At 38.2% G+C, this 20694-nt stretch overlaps 3 protein-coding genes across 3 annotated transcripts; 1 reads left to right on the top strand and 2 right to left on the bottom strand.

Moving 5' to 3' along the window:
* Positions 1–98: 98 nt before the first annotated feature.
* Positions 99–4146, bottom strand: LOC127355529 (serine hydrolase-like protein). Its single transcript, XM_051386489.1, has 12 exons — positions 4059–4146; positions 3657–3800; positions 3113–3226; positions 2874–2915; positions 2756–2775; positions 2573–2647; positions 1947–2053; positions 1771–1850; positions 1656–1690; positions 1475–1551; positions 1130–1217; positions 99–1000 (listed from the first exon to the last, which is right to left on the bottom strand). Exons 1-12 carry the CDS (start codon positions 4069–4071, stop codon positions 863–865), a joined length of 933 nt encoding a protein of 310 aa, XP_051242449.1. The 5' UTR covers positions 4072–4146; the 3' UTR covers positions 99–862.
* A 1048-nt stretch (positions 4147–5194) lies between these two features.
* On the bottom strand, positions 5195–13580 carry LOC127355528 (serine hydrolase-like protein). The gene is made up of 12 exons (XM_051386488.1): positions 13361–13580; positions 12281–12424; positions 11762–11875; positions 11235–11276; positions 11110–11129; positions 10923–10997; positions 9714–9823; positions 9551–9630; positions 9422–9456; positions 9235–9311; positions 9046–9133; positions 5195–7770 (listed from the first exon to the last, which is right to left on the bottom strand). Exons 1-12 carry the CDS (start codon positions 13416–13418, stop codon positions 7627–7629), a joined length of 987 nt encoding a protein of 328 aa, XP_051242448.1. The 5' UTR covers positions 13419–13580; the 3' UTR covers positions 5195–7626.
* A 2827-nt stretch (positions 13581–16407) lies between these two features.
* On the top strand, positions 16408–18792 carry mb (myoglobin). Its single transcript, XM_051385675.1, has 4 exons — positions 16408–16563; positions 17241–17359; positions 17554–17773; positions 17881–18792. Exons 2-4 carry the CDS (start codon positions 17277–17279, stop codon positions 18019–18021), a joined length of 444 nt encoding a protein of 147 aa, XP_051241635.1. The 5' UTR covers positions 16408–16563; positions 17241–17276; the 3' UTR covers positions 18022–18792.
* The last annotated feature ends 1902 nt before the right edge of the window (positions 18793–20694 follow it).

Below are 20694 nucleotides of genomic sequence, written 5' to 3'. Positions count from 1 at the left end.
TTAACCTTCCTTGAAAATTATAAATTGTTGGAAACCAGTGATCCTGCAGTGGTGACCTCATATTGCACTTAGTGGGTATAAAAATGGGACCAAAAAAATAAACAATAAATCACACTTTTTAATAAAATCACAATCTTGGGCAGTTTTATAAAACCTTCCTTTCTCTCTGTAACTGATACATTAACACTTAAAGCTAAAGCTGAACCTAAACACTTATAGGTACCCTACACTTAAACTTCCTTTGAGCTGTAAACTGAAGTATATGATTGTATTGTCAATACTGGTGTTAATATTGACATTCTTATCAAATTTAAGAAAATTAGCATTTCAGTGTTAACGCCCTCTAACGCCCCGCTTATTTTTAACTCTATACTGATCAAAATACATCAGCCAAGGAGTTTAAGCTAATTTTTGTTAGTATTTTTCTATTTTGGAGTAATGGTTTGGACTTGTGCTTTAGACAGCTGTAGAAACACCACCAGAATCAATACAATCTTTACCTTGAACCCACACACTGACAGTCCCCCCCAGACACACACACACCTATCAGAAAGTTAGCCTCTCTGAGCCGTTAGCTTAGCTACAACACAGGTACTGTGAATGTGCTTCTAGTGACTCTAGTCAGCTCCAGCGGACTCTGCTGCATTTTGTAAACTTGCTCATCACCTAATGTCCCGTCCTAACAACTTGTTTCAACAGGACTGACGTCACATTAAGGAAGCAGTGATGGCACAAAATGGGACCTTTAATATACTTTTGTTAACGTAAGCACTCAAACAGTTTAGTCTTATGAACAACAGCACAATATGACTTGTGTGTGACAGCGTGGTAGCAAAATGGAAGCGTGAGTGTGTTAAATAAATTATAACTTGTGCACTCGGCTCCTTGACCATGCGAGCGCTTTGGTTCGCAGGAAGTTGGACACAAACGGAGCGACGACTTCGGGCTTATTCAGATGAACGTGATGACCGCCCGGTACTTTCACCACCGTGTGCTGAAACTAACAGAAACAGGTAGGGGATCATTAACTGCAGATACAAAGAATCAATAACCTCTAAGATGGTTAAATGATCGCAACAAATCACTTCAAACATTCTTTCTTTTCATTCTGTTCCAGTTGCAAACTCACTTTTTCGTCCTGCAAACATTGGAGAAGTGTTGAGGTGAATTTATCCGGAGCTGGTTCAGAAAGTTTTCTATTGACGCCTTCTTCTGCTCTGGAAAACAAGATTTTTAACATATTTATTCAAAGTGAAGAAGACTGTAGAGTAAAGTATATTTTTGATAGATGGCTATGATATAGATTTGTGACTTAAATACATTTAAACAACACATTTTCATTGTTTGTCAGCTATATTTTTGCTCAGGACATTATCTACTGTGTGTCCGCTGTTATAAATGTATCTGCCTGCTGTCACATTGTTATAACACTATAATGCAAACATCAGTTTCAGCGTAATGGTGAATATCTTACAGAACAACTAGAACAGGAGCTTGAATCCTCGACTGCATCTCCAGACTCTGCTCCAAACTGATGCGCACTATGTTTTTCTGAAAACATAAAATAAAAAACACACACACAAGCTGAATGCTATAAGTTAACAGAAAGGAGGTGGTGAAAGTGGGGGAAGGTTTGGGAGGTTAAAGTGACTTACAAAATGAACTCGCAGGTCTCTGGAGAACACAAATCCTGCAGAAGAGAAACAGATTCAGCTGAAGGCAAAGAGAGATTATTCCTCTGTGAGTGGAGAAGAAGAGAAAAAAACGTACCTCCATCAACTTGAACTATACCTCGCTCTAAAAGGATGTGCACAGACTCTTCAGACAGAGTCGGGTTTGCAGCCAACAGCCTGAAACGAATAAAACACTTCAGCCAAGAGCTGATTATAGAGACAGAGTTACTAGAAATAGGATTTACATTGACCAGCAGCTGGGTGGTATCATACCTCTCTACTGCCTTCTCATAAGAGTAAACTCTTGTTTTCTTTTCTTTCTTATTCTCAAACTGAAACATCTCTTCCATCCCCTGCCTCATCACTTTGGATATTTCTGTCTGCAGGAACAGAGACAGAAACGATGAGGTGAGGAAGTCAAAAACTACCGACAGGAGAGGAAAAAACAGTCCTGATATGAGAGCAGTATGTGACTGTGAAAAAGGGAAGGATTAAAAGATTAAAATGAAGACAACTGCAATAATACTGCAGGAATCATTTTCACCAATTTCCTTGAAAGCCTCCGGTTGAATAAAAACCTGCTAATACATTATAATGAGTACAGTATCTAATAATAAAATGATATGATACATGTACTAACTGTAGCTATCACTGAGGGCCATGTTCTCTCTATATTTCTGGAGAGATTTATCAACCTGAAGGGAGCTGTACAAATTACAAATGGTGGGATAAAAGGCATTCTAGGATTTTTATATTAATATATTTAATTTGACTACACAATAAATGAATCATTCCTTGAAACAACATTAATACCTTTACATAACTTACAGAAAACCACAGTTGAATAAATAAAATAGCATTTAACCACACAAACTATCGAAGCTCTACATGGTTCGTACTGAATCTGTAGGTACAAATCCAAAAGTGTCCAGAAGTATAAGAGCGTCCACCATCTCAGGATACAGTGCAGTGAACTGTGGAAAAACACAAATTGGACCACATGATGATACCACATATAAAAACACAACAGTCTCTGTATGTTGTGTGAAAGAGAGGAAACAGACACATAAGATCCATCTTACCATTCCAGCAACGTCACCACCTGTAAGTAAAAAGAAGCTCTGATGTGATTTGCACTTTAAATTACTTTGTAACGCATATCATAGATTAAGATAAATTCTTCTGTAAAGCTGCACTCACCCATGCTGTGGCCAATGATGGAGAATTTCTCCAGCTGCAGAGCTGTGGGAGTTAATTTCACAGATCATCAAACAGGCAGGTTCAGTATCTCATCACAGAACACTGAGAAGGTTTTTAGTTGCCAAACGTCCAACTGTGGTTTAATCGTAGGTATGAAGGAACATGAGGGAGAAGATGTCTATAACCTCGGTTTAAACACACAGATAAATATGATTCTGCAACTTTAGAGACTCACACACCGTCAACGACTCTGCGAACATCAGCCACGTACGCAGGAAACGAGTAGAAAACTCCAGGAGGACGATGTGACGACAGGCCGTGACCTGCCAGGTCCACCGCCACGTATCTGCACTCTGAGAGGAAGCAGAAAGAGAGAGATGAGTAAAACACTTACAGAACTCAGGAAGTGACAACTAATGCCAAATGCACTCATTATAATCACAAGTAACCATTTGTTTCTTTCAAAGTAATTTCCAAAGAAGTTTCTTGCATTGAGATATCTAATTTGGGACTCATTGTAGGTAAAATAGAGACATAATGGTTGAGTTTAATTAGATCAGTTGATTTGAAAGAAAACCAGATCTGTTTAATATGAATCATGTTAATCATACATTTATTATTGGAAACTTTAATATCTGATTGAACATTGTCTCCATTTTACCTAAAGCTAATACCAAATCACAAAACTGTTTCCAGTAAATTATTTAATAAAATAAACCCCATAAGATAAAGTCAGTTTTGTTTCCTGAGTGTCTCATTACCTACTCGCCAACAGTGGATTACCTTTGGGTAGAAGGGGAATAAGGGTCTTGAATGTACCACAGTTGTCAGCCCAGCCATGCAGGCACAGCACAGGACGACCATGGTCAGGACCCCAGACCTGACCCCTGATCTCTCCCCATGGGACCCGCACAGAGAGCTCTGAAACTGGACACATAAACACATTCATCAGTCTGCAGCTCAAACATTTCAGAGTATTAACAGCTGTTATTACTGTTACTGTAGTATATATCAATACAAAGAGCAGCTGCAGGGTTCAACAGTCTGCAGCTCTCACACAGATATTTAAACAACAGCAAAAAACTTTCATTGATCATTGAGGACTTTATGGTCCTGGCTGTAACTTTCCTCAACAGACAACAGTGGAAAACCTCTTTAAACCTCCATACAGTCAGACTGTGTTACCTTCTCCCTCCATTGGAGCTGATTGTTGATCAGTGACAAACACTAAAGTCTGCAGCAGCTCTAAACATTCCCGGTCCGTCACTTACTTCCTGGTCTCAGCTGACTTTAAGCAGCATGGACTTTGATAGAGGAGGGCCTCTGTTTCCCTCAGTAAGGTCTTTCAGGCAGCACTTCTAATCAATGGACAGATGATCTTTTACTTTTAAAGTAAATGTAGCAAGTGTAAAAAACAATGCATTCAAAATCTTACTTAAGTAAAAGTATTAGTATCAAAATATACTTAAAGTAAAAGTAGTCATTATGCAGAATGGTCAATTTCAGAATAATATAATTATTGATGCATTGATGTGTAAATCACTTACATAACCTTATATACTACTAAATAATATGTATATATATTCATATTATACATATAAAAATTAGATGTAACATTTTTGGTACATTTATAAAATCGTGAATCTGTGGCATACATTAATACCAGTTCAACATGGCGGACACCGTAGAAGAGGACCCGCTCTGTCTGTAGATAATAAAAAACACAACAACTCTTACTTTCAGGTGATTATAAAAACATTTAATAATTAATTAATATTATATTCCAGTTGCTGCCAATAGATCCTCCTAAATGTTCCACACTGGACCTTTAAGATCTCCATACAGGACAATAACATTCTGTCCAGATACCCAATATTATGTAAAAATGCCTTTAAAATCTTCCAGTAAACTATTTTAAAACCCCGAATTGTATTCACCCCCTGAGATTTGCAGATTTCTACAGAAACAAAAGCGTTCTAATGAGAACAATCCACTCGCAGTCACATTCATGTAGCACGGGTGTTAACTATGAAGCCTGATGGAAGATAAGTTTTAAACTAGTGCAGCAACCAGATATAACATCTGTTTATGTTAGAATAAGGTCAGAATTCCCCAGCATCATGTTTCAGCCTCTTATAAAGACTGATAAAACAAACTCAGTGGGAAAAGAGTGAGACGCAGGTTAGTTCAGAAGTAGGGCGAGAGTTCTTCTTTTGTAGTACGCTTGCTGCAATCTCCTTTGGTTTCCCCCCAAAACAATGTTCAATTATTTAATTTCTATCAATCATTAACAATATTGGGAAAGTAACTAATAAAAAATGTTGTATTAAGTTGAATTTTATTGAAATGAAGGACATTTTACATGGAGATATTCAGACTTTAAATATGAGTCACATAATAAAACAACCTCTTACCCACAGTTTGGATCTGCTTCACCAAAAATGCATCATGACTTTCTGCCCCACTGCGTGTAACTGGTGCTTTATTCACTAATGATGGTCAACAGTAAAATAATCAAAGAATAAATTAATGCAAAACATTTAAGGAATCGTAGTTTCATAGATTTCCAGCTGCCAACACGCCATCAACAAGATATTGTGTTGAGTCCGCACTCGTCCTCTGCTCAAGCACAAAACCTTTCTTCCCACAGCTGGCTAACGTTTGATATTAAACATGAGGATACACACTTCAGAGGAGCTGCTGCTAAAATATTAACAGGCAGCAGACATCTGACGCTGTCTCAGTGCGTTTCAAACATTCCTCAAAGGCAGCAGGTACAAGGTGATACAACTACTGCCTGTGAATACACCTGTAGGGCAGCAGGAAAAGAGTTCAGCACAACACCAGACAACTGAGTCATGAGCCTGATGAAGATCTTCAACCTTCACTCGAAGAAACTTATGTGTGTTTGTTTGGGAGAACGCGTTTGATTACAAATAAAACATTGAACTTGAGATTGTGGCTCCATTAACATACAATTTACTATTTGTTTTTCTACTGTCGATATGTTGTATGTTTGTGGACTAACATCTAAAACTGGTTACGGCCCCTCCAAATCTATTTTGAACTCACACCTTTAAAAAGAGATAATTCATTTAATTATTCTGTTGTAAAATATGTAAATGTCTAATTTAAAGCTCAATCATGATCTAAAATTAAGTTATTTTTTTAAACACACTGTGAAGCCAATATCTTTTTGCTACAAACCATTACAAAGTAACACAAACATCAAAAGGGTCAAGTTAGACTATATATAGCTCTATATATGATCTACCAGTCAAATGTGTATTTTAGTTCTCTGGTACTGTGTAATTATTTAAATCACTGAATTAATCCTATTAACTTTTTCTAAATTTACTCCTTTTGTCTGATTGTTTTTTGCTGTTGTTTGTCTTTTTTAATGGGGTTACATTGTCATGTCATCATTGCCTTATGCGATACGTGGATTATTTGTCTATATTTAAAGAAAAAGAACAAGAAAAACAGAAAACAAAGAAAAAAACTTGTACTTTCATATTTTAATTGTTTAAGGTCATAGTTAAAGGTGGTGTTGTACTGGACTACATTATATTGAGAGAAGTTTCTAATATTACATCCTCCCTATTTACAAAAATGAGGGGGTCAGAATATCAGAAACGTCCTCAAAGCCCATCAAACCTCAGTGCTAAAATATATAAGTGAACCAACATCCTTAACAAAAACCTACTGTGAATGCACAGATTACATCAGCAGGCCAGTGTTGGCATTTGGCACACAGCTTAAGCTTTGATTGATGGAAACTGAGCCGAGCCTTGAGAAGTAAAGCTGACTCTTGAGTCTTAAAATCGCTACGATACAGAAGATAAAGATTTTAATTTGGGTAACAACATGGCCTCTCCTCTGGGGCGATACTCAAGCCACATTTTACAGGGTTTTTTTTCCAGAAGTCGAAGAAGTCTTTTACAAGGAAGGAGAATATGTAGAATTAAAAAAGGACAATACCTCTGATTCTGCTGCATCGATCAGGCATTTGATCATGTTTTTAAACCATCAGGAGTCCAACAGTGTTAAAGGAGTGAATGCTACATCGTTAACTAATGTATGTTACTGTACCTCGCTATCACGAGCCAAACATGTTTTCAAGTGTTACATTTTACTGTTGCTCTCATATTATCTCTGATAATTAAAGTGATGTTTTAAAGAATGATTAATTTCTGTTTAAATAAATATTAAACTATACTGCATTAACTTACAGCACCTCTGTCATCGATACTTGATACAAACCTTTTCACTGGATCAAAGAGCAAACTGAACCAAAACCACAGTCTGGCTGCCTTTTGTTGATCTGGTCTCTTCAACTCACTAAGCAACTGGAGTTAAAGAAATTGATGTTTATATTGCCCACAATGCCCCTGTCTCTATGACAACAATACACATTAATATCTAGTACAATATGTCCACCAAATGTAACATGAGTTGATTCTGTGGCAACTTGCTCAGGTTTAAGCACCAAGGTGAGTGTAAACTAGAGTTGAGCGAGTTTACTCGGCTGAAACGAGAATCCAGCTCAGGTAGCGTACAGGTAGAGTCATGTTTAAGCCCCGCCCATTCTGAGTACGGCTACAAATACAGACAATGTAGTTGGTTGAACAGATACAGACGAGTACTACTCGCTCATCCCTAGTGTAAACAGTACAGTAAAAAAACAACAAAGTTATTAAAAACTGAGTTTGTGAAATGACTTAAGGCAAAATTGATGCTTTTTTTGTGTTTGCTATAACTTAGAGCTCAGTTCATTTGTTTGGTTTTCTGACTGTGACAACACTTTGGTCTGCAGGAAGTCAGACACAAGTGGAGCGACGACTTCGGGATTGTTCAGATGAACGTGATGATCGCCTGGTACCATCACCACCGTGTGCTGAAAGAAAGAGACCAAGACAATTAGAGAGATTAACGCAGCTACAAGAAACTTTCGTTTTCTGTTGATTCTGGCAGCTCCCTGTGGACAAAACCAGTGGCAGGCATGACGGTGCAGAGAATGATATAGTATTAGTCTGTTAAAAACTCCTTTTAGTACGTTTGTGTGTGAACACTTTAATCTGCAATGACAGATTTTTTGGCCACTTGGGGGCAGCAGAAACTGATTGTGAACACAACACTGAGACATCATCACCTTATAACTTGATATGGTTAACCTTTTAGCAATTAGTTGTTTTTTTACACATCCAGCAGTTACAGAGCAACATTATCACTTACTGAAACACCTTTATTTATTTATTTATGCTTAGTCTGTGTTTGTACATTGAGAGCAACGTAAAACCGGAGTCAAACTCCTTGTATGTGTGCACATACCTGGCCAATAAAAGTGATTCTGATTCTGACCTTGCAAATTTAAGTCTAATATTCACTATCTTGTAGCTCTTTGTTTGGTCTTCACCAACTCATGAGGGTGATATCGGGCTCTTTAGCAGGAATGGGATGTTTTTCTGACAGTTGCGCATTGCAAACAATCCAGCTGAGAACTGGTTCCAAATCAAACAGCAGCTAAACAGTGGAGCTTTTCACACTATTCTTGTTTCTACAGTGTGTTTAGGTAGGTTTAGATAGTAAAACTATTCAAGGTTACTGTGTCTGTTTAGCTTTTTGGTGCTGACCAGGTAGTGTACAGTGGCCTAAAAACGATGCTATGAGAGCTGAACAGCAGCTAACCAACGAGCTGAAACTCACTATAAAGCTCTGTAAAACCTGCAGGTTCAGGTGATATCTCTCTGTAGGTTGATCACTACGAGTGGCCCCGTTCACATCTGATACATTATAATTATATTAATATTGATTACAGCTGCTTTAAGCTTCTCCTTTGTTGGGCAGTGAAAGTCTGAATTTCACCAGCTGACTTGTAAAGAGACTTGGAGACGTCGAGTTTGTTTCTCTCTCATCAGAAGCACTTGACCAAGTTCCAGTATGTAGGTCAGTGTTGAGGTTCACAGCTATAAAAAAAATTCTGCTGCCTCTGAGACACCGAGCCCGTACTACGCTGCTACTTTTGCATCTGTGCAGCTGTCTGTCTGTCTGTCTGTCTGTCTGTCTGTCTACTGGTCACAATTACACACACACAAAGGCTTAACGGCTAAAAATAGAGACAAAGATGCAAGTGTGCCTACTTCACACAAACAGACTGGAAAAAAACACTCACATTTCTGTCCCTATAGGCCTGGAGAAGTGCTGATGTAAATTTCTTTTGATCTGGTTCAGCAAATATTTTCTCAAAGCCGTCTTCTGCTCTGGAAAGACAAAGAGAAAGATTGTATGTATATTTAGTAAGGTACAATCTACTGAGTTTAATACATGTTATAAAGAGAAGTGAGGTCGACGAACATCTTACAGCATAACTAGAACAGAGGCTTGTATCCTCGACTGCATCTCCAGACTCTGCTCCAAACTGATGCGCACTATGTTTTTCTGAAAACAAAAAAAGAAAACAGTACATGCATTTTATGGGCTGCGTACGACTCGTGTGGGAGAAATAAAAAGGCAAAGTGATGAGTTGGTGCAGTTCAGCAGTAACCTACCAGATTAATACGAAAGTCTCTGGAGAACATCACTCCTGCAAGAGAAAAATACATTATATATTTTTTTAACTCATTTTATTCTATGAGGAAAAATATTAAAAAACAGAGAAGAGGAAGCTAAAACTGTACCGTCTTCAACTTGAACTAGACCTCGCTCTAAAAGGATGTGCACAGACTGTTCAGACAGAGTTGGGTTTGCGGCCAACAGTCTGAAACGAATAAAAAGGCTTTTTTAGACAACAGTTGTACGAACATTGTTGGATGAGTGGATGTTCAGTCGTTTGTGTAACACCTCTCTACTGCGTTTTCATAAGTGTAAACTCTTCTCTTTTCCTCTTCAGTCTTTTTTTCAAACTGAAGCATGTCATCAATCCCCTTTCTCATAACTTGAGGCACTTCTTTCTGCAAGAAAACAGACACAAATAATGAGGGAAGCAATTCAAAACCACTGACAAGAGTGGATTGAACAACACAGCCCTTTGTGAAATATTGTGGAGTAATGCAGTAATATAATGTGACTGCTAGGCACTGAGCCAAAGGACAAAACTGTATCAGACTCAATTACATTGGTGACTAAAAGCATTTCTTGAATGTAATGCCTTTCAAAACGTCAAACAACCTGTATATTTGTTTTTATTTACTCACAATCTGGAATTCCTCAGACATCGTCATGAAGCTGTAAACCAGCGGTCTCAAACTCAAATGACCTGGGGGCTCTAGAGACGCCCCTAGGGGAGCTCCTATAACATGTTTTTTTTTTTTCCAACAAGAGATTTTAATGCCAGGGTTTCGGCAGGGTTCATCAAGTTCAATTTAAGCCTTTTTAATAGTTTTTAAGGATTGGGAACTGTCCAGGAGAAGCTGTAAAACGTTGCTGAGCAGAGACACTTATGGACTACCTCACTTAGTTGGCTGCAGATCAGTGGCAGAAAATGGATGGATGGACTGTTTAATGACCTTTTTAATACCACATAGAGCACAATTTAATACCTGTTTAATGAACATATATATATATATGATATAATTAATCAAATTAATGTCTCCTGGATATGTGGCATAAAATGGATATATGGATGAACCACTAAAAATGATGAATTTACTTAACTTAATTTAAGATTTTCCTACAGCAAGAGAAAATATTTAAGGCTTTTAGAATAAAAGTGAGGGGTTTTTAATAAATGTTTTCCCAAGAAACTAAATTCCCTGATTTTCAAGACTCTTGAAGACCTGCAGATTATTCTTCATGGAGAACAGCAGCTTTCTTCTTAAGCCACTTCCATTACAACGGTCTCTGCTCTAGGTCAAGCTTTTATTTGAGTTAAGACATTTGTGTGACTGGTATATGTGCAGAAAGTTCCAAGTTAAATGTAAAATTCAAAAGCCAATTGTCAAGGCCCAATTTTGAAGCGTTTCTTGTACAATGATTACTTCTACAGCAACAATGATTTCTCAACATGAACAGTAGTAACTTTAGTACGGGGTGTAAAAGCTGTGGAAATACCAGATCTGTAGGTAAGAATCCGTAAGAATCCAGCAGTACGACAGCATCCACCATCTCAGGATACAGAGCACTGAACTGTGGGAAACACACAATATGGACTAAATATAAAATAATATAATGTAATAAACATGTCTATGTGTGAAAATATTAACAAGATGAAACAGGCTGTAATGACACTGTCACTCACCATTCCAGCTATGTTACCACCTGAAATAAATAAAACAAACAAACAGAAAGTGTCTGTCACATAAATAGAACAAGAGATCACAAACACTTACAATTGCTCTAACTCTGCTGTAAAGCTGCACTCACCCATGCTGTGGCCGATGATGGAGAATTTATTCCACTGCAGAGCTGTGGGAGTTAATTTCACAGATCATCAACCAGCTTCAGTCTCTTGTCACAGATATGGAAACTGTCTTTAGTTGAAAGACAACATCTCTACTGTGGTTTAACTGCAGTGCAGATGCACTACAGCTACATATTCTACAATATTAACCATATTGTTCTTTTATGTGAATATAATAAACAAATGTTCTTTCTTCAGAGGGTTGAGTTTAACTGTAAGATGTGGTTGACAGCTCCAGAAAGAGCAACAAACCTTGAATTAAGAACATTTCAAAGGCAAAACTATTCAGATTTGTAAAATAAATATCTTCAATAACTTAAAAAAAAACCCTCTTAGTTTATAATTAATATTTGCTCTGAATCATTAATTTGGACAACAGAAGTTTGTAAAAGGATAACATCAATCACTCAGACCCAGGAGGCACTATCAACGCTGATGTTTGATTTGAATTAGCTGCTATAAACTTTATAAACTTAATAAACTCACACACCGTCAACGACTCTGCGTACATCTGATACGTACGCAGGAAACGAGTAGAAAACTCCAGGAGGACGATGTGACGACAGACCGTGACCTGCCAGGTCCACCGCCACGTATCTGCACTCTGAGAGGAAGGACAGGGACGGTTTGAGTCTCACCAAGACATCACTTCTTTAAGGAAACTACATTAAACTGAATTAAAATATTAACAACTCTTTAGTGTGTTAAGCCATAAAAATCCACCAGCTACAATTGTACTGTCAGTGTCCTGGTGAAGGGCAGTGGTGATATTTTCATTATCAAATAACATGTTGATTTGTGTACACATAAAATAACAGAGAGAAACTGAAGAAACACTCAGTAGCAGCGAATGAGAGTCTGACAGTGCTCTCCTCGTCAATTAAAGCCCCCAAACGCAGACTTTGTTGGTTAGATTTGTATTCTTTGAGGGTATAAGAGTTAAAACTGTGGCTGTGAGAGCAGGGGTAGTTTGTACATGAGATCTCCAGTTTACTACAACAACACTTACCTTTGGGTAGAAGAGGAACAAGGTTGTTGAATGTACCACAGTTGTCAGCCCAGCCGTGCAGGCACAGCACAGGATGACCATGGTCAGGACCCCAGACTTTACCTCTCATCTCCCCCCATGGCACCGGCACAGAGAGCTCTGAAACTGAACACATAAACAACTTTTAAGTTAAATGTTAACACTTAATGCTGTGATTCAAAGACCGGATCAATTTCACTTCACAAATGGAAATATACCTCAGAAATAAAAAAAAGAAAATATCAGATAAAATAGATTTTTTTCAGTCATAATTTGTCTTCAGTCTCATTTTGTTAAAAAAATAACATGAATTGTATCGTATCATCTTTATTTATTTCCCCAATGTTTTATAAAACAAGTTAGAAACAGATGAATTACAGCACTACAGTACGGTGGTACATGAAAAATGTATATCATATGAGAAATTAAAACCGGTGAACAGGTTCATCCCGTATATATCACCCAGCACTACATACACTGATCTCATCCTCGTAATAATACATCTCTAAAACACAGATAAAAAAAAAACCTCTGCTCACATTTAATTGTATCTCCTCCCCTCGGCTGACGTCACAGTGTCAATGCAATTAAATGTGTTTTTGATTGTTGATTGTTCAATCCCTTTAACATACACACTTATTATTATTACTAGATTGATAAAAATAGGACACAACTCTTCATATTAGTGCTTCTTCTGTTTCATAACAATAGTTTCATAATTGTTTTTAAATATTTTCCATGCTATATAACCTAAAGACTTAAAATCGATATAAAACATTATTACTACACTGAGCACATTGGGGCGCACCACTTCATACTGTATCTTTAGTAATATATTTATTACAATAATGTTTGGTATTGATAGTATTGATGGTATTGATGTTGACTCACACTAAACACAGTCCGCAGCTCTTTTAAGACAAACAGCTCAGATTCAGCTGACATATAAACATTTATTTACCTTTCTCTGCTCTGTAAAGCAGCTGTTGAGGTGTTAGTAACGCCTGCACTTATATGATTATATCATTATATCATTATATAATTGTATATATAGTTAGTTACCTGCTTGCTTCAGAGTACCGGAGTTCAGGTGTCTGATGCCTTTCAAAGCCTGCATCATGTTGGAGAACCAACCGGAGTAATTAAAACCTGTACAAAGTTAAACAAAACAACAGAAACAAAACAGAAAGTGTAGCCAACCTCCAACTTAAATACTTTTACAATGTTTTTGACATTCAGTCCCGGTTTTCCGGGTGCTGAATAATCACGTGCCGCGAACTGAAGCTGCTATTGGATGAACTGGACCAATCACCGCGGAGGAGAGGAGGGGCTTACCTTTTACCCATTGTGACGGTAACCAGCAGAGGGCCCGATGGGTCACTGTCACACTGATCATACCTGGAGAAATGTCAATGCTCTTTCATAATAATATTATAATATAGAGCAGGTCTAGATCATACTCTTTATAATATACAGTCAGTTTCATACACAGACACCAGAAAATAGTTATATAAGGAAACATAGTGGCATGGTATAAGATTATATATTAAATTACCCTAAATAGTCCTAAATATACTTTAATAAAAAAGGCAGTGGCAACTATATAAAAGTCTGAAGCTGTGATTTAAATGAGTTGGAGCCAATCTGTTTACTGGGAGTTTGATCCAGATATGAGGAGCATCAAAACTGAGCACTGCTTCTCCAGGTTTAGTTTTGACTCTGGAGACAGTAACATAAACCACTCAGTGTTTTATTATAATATTCTTTCACAGCTTCTAATTCACAACTAAATAAGTGGAGTATAGATGGATGTTATTAAAGGGGGTAAACTGACCATTTTATGTAGTTAATCAGCATTTATAAAAGCATTGTTAAAAAGTTATGGACAGTGCTTGATTGATACCTACCTGGTTCTCCTGTTAGCTTAGTTGCAGCTGTTTGATACTTATACTTTAAATCATAATTATTAATACAGAATATTCGGGGCCTTTGAGAAAACATTTGGGGCAGGAGCCCAAGAAGCCACACCCCGCTCTGCCCCTGGCTGCAATCGAGAGAGAAACACATATGTATGTCATCTGCACAGAAACAGAAACTGATATATATCTTTCAACTCTGTAACTTATTGGTAGTTTATAACTTGAGAATAGGGCTGATTGCTTACAGGCGGCCCTTCACTTAAAGGGGCTGAGGAGAACTTAAAGTCACCAATGGCAACACAAAATGACCTTATAGAAAGTGATAAATAAAACTAATTCAAAACAATACCAGTTATATCCTATAAATATATAATACATGCAATCAAACCAAATGAGTCAACGTGTTTGTCCTGTCCAGAGTTTTTATAACCACTGAGGGGGGGAGTTATGAAGGAGTTATGAAGGAGTTATGAAGGAGGTGTGAAGGAGTTATGGAGGAGTTATGATAGGTTGGCTTTTATGTCTGAATTTTTTATTTTTTACGTGCATGGTTGATCTGAGAAAATGTATATTTTGATATAAAACATTACAGGTGGTTTATAGGAAACATTAGAGCTGGCGTGATGTTGCATAACCTTGACTTCCTGCGTGTGTCTGTGTGTCCGTCAGCACGTGTGCATTTTAATGGGATTTCCATCAGAGGCATTTTACAGATGGTTATGAGTTTATTACAGTGATCTTGTGCACTGTTGTCTCGTATAAAGCATCTTTTTACATCTTGATACGAGCATTATGTTATCAGTTCTGTGCATCAATAGACTGTTTACATTATATACATTTCCCTTTGTCATGTTAACCATTTCTCTTCATCAGGTTTATCGTGCAGATTGTTGTTATTGTTTGATGTGTTTATAATTGTTCTATTGGTTCCCCTGTGAGTAAATAGTGAAGTTAATTGAACTGTACTCAATTGAAATGTCACATGTTTAGTTAAAATAAGTTTTGGGGGCTGTAATTCAGTGAGTAGATCCTCTTTCCTCTGCTGTATCTTCTGCGCTGCACTTGGCCTAAATGCAGGATGTGCACACAATCAGCTTCCTGTATCTATAAAAAAAAACATAAAACAATGGTCGTGTCAAAGTTAACAACATAGTCCCCATTGTTATCATAAAGTACCATTAAATAAACCTTAGTTATCACAATAAAAATCTATGTCAAACATAAGTCCAAATAATTATAGTGCCAAATCCCTAATCATTACGTGTTATCTGGGCTTTTCTTCATGAAAAGAACCCTTTTAAACGTGCCACAATGTCTGCCTCAGTTGTGCTTATCCTGCCTCTCTGTCCCTCCTTTCAGCCACATTCCCACTCCTCCAGGCCCCCTTCACTGCCTTTTCTCTACCTGTCCACCGAAGCCCTCTGACGTTTCCACCTGTCCCAGTCACCTGGCTCCCACATCCAGCCACTCCGCCTTGTCCTGCAGTAACCCCTCTCTCTCTATTCAGTGCGGCTGAAAGGAGGGACAGAGAGGCAGAACGAGCAAGAATAAGGCAGACATTGTGACTGAATGTCTTTAACAGAATACAGTTCACCAGCCTCAAAAACTGAGCAGAAAGTCGACACCCAGCGCTTTCAAATAGTTACCAAAACAGCCAGTAGAGTTAAACCACTTGACTGTGTCAAACACCTTTCAGATGCTCTAAAATCAATGAAGCCCTGAGTTTAGTGGCTTAATATCTTCACCTCTCACATGCAGTAAAATGGAGCAATGCATCATCCCATCACATCGCAGACAGAACATGAATCCATCCGCCACACATACTGCTCTCTGTTCAAGAGAATCAATAATGAGGGGACAAATAATTACATGAACACAAGTTTTTAGTTTCTCTTAAATGTTATTGCTTTGCTTAAACACAAACCTGGTGACCCAAACACTGACTGTGTCTAATCTAAACACACACACACACACACACACACACACACACACACACACACACACACACACACACACACCCTTGCACACTGTTTGTCTGTTTGCATATCTCTTTGGGTTTGAGATTAAGCAGGGCATATAAAGGCCCAATGACATAAAACAGAAAATAAGAGGTCTCTCTCTGAGTCATAATTAAATCAGAGACGACAAAAGTTTCCAGATTAAGTTCAGAGGTGTTGTCAAGAGATTTGAAGAGACGTGCAGTGAGAGAGTTAGACAACTGGGCGGGCTGAAATAATTTGGTGACAGGAGAGAGGGAGGGAGTATAAAAGGTCAGTTTTGGTGGGGGGTGAAGTCAGGTCAAGAAGAATTTGGTATAGTCACGCAGGATATTTCACTTCTTTGCAGGTAGGTATTGTCTTTTTTAATTGTTACTTGAATTTTAGAATAATTCCCATTTATTGATAAAATATGTGTGTTTAGAGTGAAAGTCTATATAACTGAAAAATAATAACAATGGTTTGATGAAAGCAGATTTTGGTAATTGGTGTTCAGAATAAAAAGATATACTGCACTCTTACTTTTGTTATTTAATCATGCATTCAGGATGCAGAGAAATGTCCTGGTGGAGTTTTTAAACGGACATTTATAAAACATTTAAAGAATTTTGTGCCAAATCAAATTAAAATTGCCACAAGAAAAAAAAAAAAAACAATATTAGAAGAAATTAAAATGTCCTTGAAGAGAAAAAAACTTAATGAAGAGAAAAATATCTTTTGTTTACATAATTCATATTAACATGTGACAGCTTTAAGAGCATCAGCAGTGCGTCTGATTTCACTTCACATACAATATGCAGGGTTACGTTACAGACTCAGAGAGGGCAGCTGAGGTAACGTATACGCCTCTTTATAGTAATGAGTTGCCCTTGAATGAAGTGGTTCTTGGCTGCTGGCCATCAAATTAAACAGAAGAAAAGCAATAAGATATGATTGTTTGTGTAACTTGACGTGATCAGGATACGTTTCTCTCTGATGGTTCCTTTTATTTTCAGTGACAGAATCTGTTTTTGTTCCTCAAATCAGTGTTTTTGTGACCCGTCTCGCCGTCTTCCTCAAATCATGGCCGACTATGACATGGTTCTGAAGTTCTGGGGGCCAGTGGAGGCTGACTACAATGCCAATGGCGGACTGGTTCTGACCCGGTCAGTGACTAACCCTTTCCTGTAGGTCAGCTGGTTTGCAACGGCTGTAAGCCAGAAACACAGGATGCTTTTATTTATTCGCTTCATTGTTCACTTATATTTTAATCATAAGTTTAATTTCCAAATGTGAAGGTCTAAATTAAATATCTAACTGTGGCATTATCTCTGGTGAAACCTCACATTTCCCTTTTCAGTTTATTCACAGAGCACCCAGAAACCCAGAAGCTGTTCCCCAAGTTTGAGGGCATTGGCCAAGGTGACCTGGCTGGTAATGCAGCTATTTCTGCCCACGGTGCCACTGTGCTGAAGAAACTCGGAGAGCTGCTGAGGGCCAAAGGCAACCACGCTGCCATCCTCAAACCTATGGCCAACAGCCACGCAACAAAGCACAAGATACCCATTAATAACTTCAAGGTGAGGATGACGTACATGAGGTCAAGTTGCATCTGTTGCATCCTATTTTTTTGTGTCCTCCTGATTCTAAAGCAGACTGTGTGACTTCCTCTGTACTTTCTCTTCAGCTGATTACCGAGGTCATTGTTAAAGTCATGGCAGAGAAGGCAGGACTCGATGCCGGCGGGCAGCAAGCCCTGAGGAACGTGATGGCCGTTGTCATCGCTGACATTGATGCCACCTACAAAGAGCTGGGCTACACCGGCTGAAGATTACAGTCCCATGAGTTGTGCCAGGGTCAGATAATAGACAAGAACATTTCCCACATGCATGTCCTTTTTTGAAAATGAAAGTTTAATCCTCTGTATAGATACATTAACTAATTTACTAGGAAAGGAAATCCCTTACAGCATCACCCTACGAGTTAAAGAACATAATAAGCTTCACAAATATATCTTTTATTGCAGCATTATTGTACTAGATTGTGTTAGATGGTAAAGGTTTTTCTGTCATTGTCAGTCCCTCCAGTCAGTTGCGATCGCAACAATAAAACACAAATTTGAAAAATCCCTGTAAATTCTGTGAGACCTTAGTTTTTGTCCTTTCACCAAATCTTTTCTGCAAATTTGACCAATCATTGTAGTTTCCTGCTCAAAACCTTCAGCCATACATCAAACTTGTTTATCCTGTCCAAATATTGTAATTTTTTCCTCACTGGATCAAGTTTGCTTTGATCTTTAGTGAATTGAATTAATGAAAAATCCCCCAAAATTGCACCCATTTTTGCAATTTTCACTTTGTCTCACAATTTCATTGGAAAAATGCCCTAAAACATGGCAACATGCATTGTAATCTTTTATTAAAACTGCCATGAAATCAGGTATTTTTAGGGTCAAAAAGCCTGTGAAATCCTGCTGTAGCTGCTCATTAATTAATAAAATGTTCTTTATTTTAGTTAAATGAGATTAATCTTCAGGATTCTTGTCTAACAACATACTGTAACCCTTGTCACATATTAACAATAAAATTTTGTCTCTCTACTCTGCTCGTTATTTTTAAGTTTTATTCCAAGATCATCGAAAAACAAAATCACAGACACATGATGAGTCTGTTTCATTAGTCACCTCCTGTCCCCAAAGGGAAAGTTCTGATTAACTCACTGCTCATTATAAATAATAAAGTATGAAATAAAGGATGTGTTTGTTAAGATCTGCGGCCTGAAATCCAAATCCAGCACATTGTTAGAGCCTGACAGTCCAGATAGGAATCAGGTCCAGACTAAAGCTCTTAACATCAAGTGCCTGGACACACACACTTACGCATGCACATACTCCACAAACAAATGCACACAGATACAGACGCATATTAAAAAAAAAAAAACCCACTTGAACACTTCACCCACAGCAATGTCACCAAAGACCGCCGTGCTGATTATCTTTCAGACTCTTTCATTCGTAGTCACCTGATCCAATGTGGACGTGACGGTGCAGGGCCTCTGGCAGCAGCCATACTGGGGACTTGATCGCTCTTTCAACTTCCTGTACCAGCCCTCCACTTTCCAAGAATTAGTCCTCCTCAATCTGTCCTCCTCATTTCCCACCCCTACACCGGTCAAGTGTCAAGTCCTATCACTCAGAGGGAAGTTAATCTATACTTGCAACCCCTCGTCACAGATTGCATGTGAGCAGGTCAAAGAGATATTTTTCCTTCACACATTGTTCAGTTTCAATTAGAGGCCAAAGAGGTGAAATGATCCAGTATTTCACAAGGATAAAGCAAACAAACATTTCCTCTCTTGACCCTTCAGGTTTGATTAAATGTTTAGTCTATAAAATGTTAGAAGAGAGTGGAAAAATACCCAATTCAGTTAATAGAAATATAGAAAGATATTCACTTTATGATGCTGCGCTAGAGAGAGAAAAGGTGCAAATCCACATATTTGAGAGGCTGCAACCAGAAAATGTTTCCAGCCATGCTATTAGCAGGACTCTGGGGATGCTGCTCGGTCCGCTGCTTTAGTCTAATATCTAATAGTTTCAGCTGTTGGCTCACTGGAGAGGCTCTGCTACACTAAATGGAACAGAACCTTAATTAATGTCATGTTCATCCAACAGTGGACCATTTTAATATTAAATGGTATGGTGGATTGCCATGAAATGTTATAATAAATGTTACACTCAATGATCCCCGAAGGATGAATACTGCCGACTTAATCCTCAGACTTTTCCTCTAGCGCCCCCATGAGGTTGACATTTGTGGGTTTTTTATTGAATCATTCCATCCAGTAGTCCGGTACAGACATTCATAGTCCCCTCTGGATGAACTGTAATGACTTTGATCCAGTGACCTTTCAATGTAGCGCCGTCATCAGGTGAAACTGTGCAGTGAAGATAACAGCTGGAGATGATGCAGATATCAATGAGCCACTCTGAGGCTCGTCAAAGACCTCTGAGGTCTTTCATAAAGGTGGTGGAGTAAAAACACAAAATGTGTCAATGGCACATTAGAGGTCACTCAAAGGAAAACATCTCGACCAAGTTTCCCACTACCACAATCAGTGGAAAGAAGCAGTCATTTATTTTGGTTGAGCAGTAAAGTTTTGTGATGAGGATCCCAGAGAGTGGAAGATATTGGTGTTATCAATCATTGTATTATCATTGACATTCCAAAGTCCCACTGACCCCTGACCTGATGTCATAACTGTGTTTGGTTAACTCGTTTGATGGATAATTGCCATCATGGACTATTAATAGTGTTTGTGTGTGTGTGCGTGTTAGTGCGCGCATGCAGACGTGACACCAGGCACAATGCCTCTGGTCACACACCTCTGTCTCCCCCCCACTCCTCCCCTGCTGAACGCTGACCAACTGTTGACTGAACAAACACTTTGGGACTCCGGTTACTTTGTCCAATCTGGAACAAACAGGAGTTGTTATCTAACA

This window comes from Dicentrarchus labrax, unplaced genomic scaffold (genome assembly GCF_905237075.1).
Source record: "Dicentrarchus labrax unplaced genomic scaffold, dlabrax2021, whole genome shotgun sequence".
In the NCBI taxonomy this organism is placed as follows: domain Eukaryota; kingdom Metazoa; phylum Chordata; class Actinopteri; family Moronidae; genus Dicentrarchus; species Dicentrarchus labrax.
This window is presented reverse-complemented; position numbering and strand designations above follow the sequence as displayed.

Bases quoted from the DNA above. Each gene is read 5' to 3' on its own strand.
- LOC127355529 (XM_051386489.1), bottom strand. The intron at 1,851-1,946 runs GTATGATACCAC...TATTCGTTTCAG, and splicing joins TATGAGAAGGCAGTAGAGAG to GCTGTTGGCTGCAAACCCGA. The intron at 1,218-1,474 runs GTAAGATATTCA...CTTGTTTTCCAG, and splicing joins GCTCCTGTTCTAGTTGTTCT to AGCAGAAGAAGGCGTCAATA.
- LOC127355528 (XM_051386488.1), bottom strand. From the start codon at position 13,418: ATGATGCAGGCTTTGAAAGGCATCAGACACCTGAACTCCGGTACTCTG. The intron at 11,277-11,761 runs GTGTGTGAGTTT...TAACTCCCACAG, and splicing joins TGTACGCAGAGTCGTTGACG to CTCTGCAGTGGAATAAATTC. The intron at 11,130-11,234 runs GTGAGTGCAGCT...TATTTATTTCAG, and splicing joins CATCATCGGCCACAGCATGG to GTGGTAACATAGCTGGAATG.
- mb (XM_051385675.1), top strand. From the start codon at position 17,277: ATGGCCGACTATGACATGGTTCTGAAGTTCTGGGGGCCAGTGGAGGCT. The intron at 17,360-17,553 runs GTCAGTGACTAA...TTCCCTTTTCAG, and splicing joins GGCGGACTGGTTCTGACCCG to TTTATTCACAGAGCACCCAG. The intron at 17,774-17,880 runs GTGAGGATGACG...CTTTCTCTTCAG, and splicing joins TACCCATTAATAACTTCAAG to CTGATTACCGAGGTCATTGT.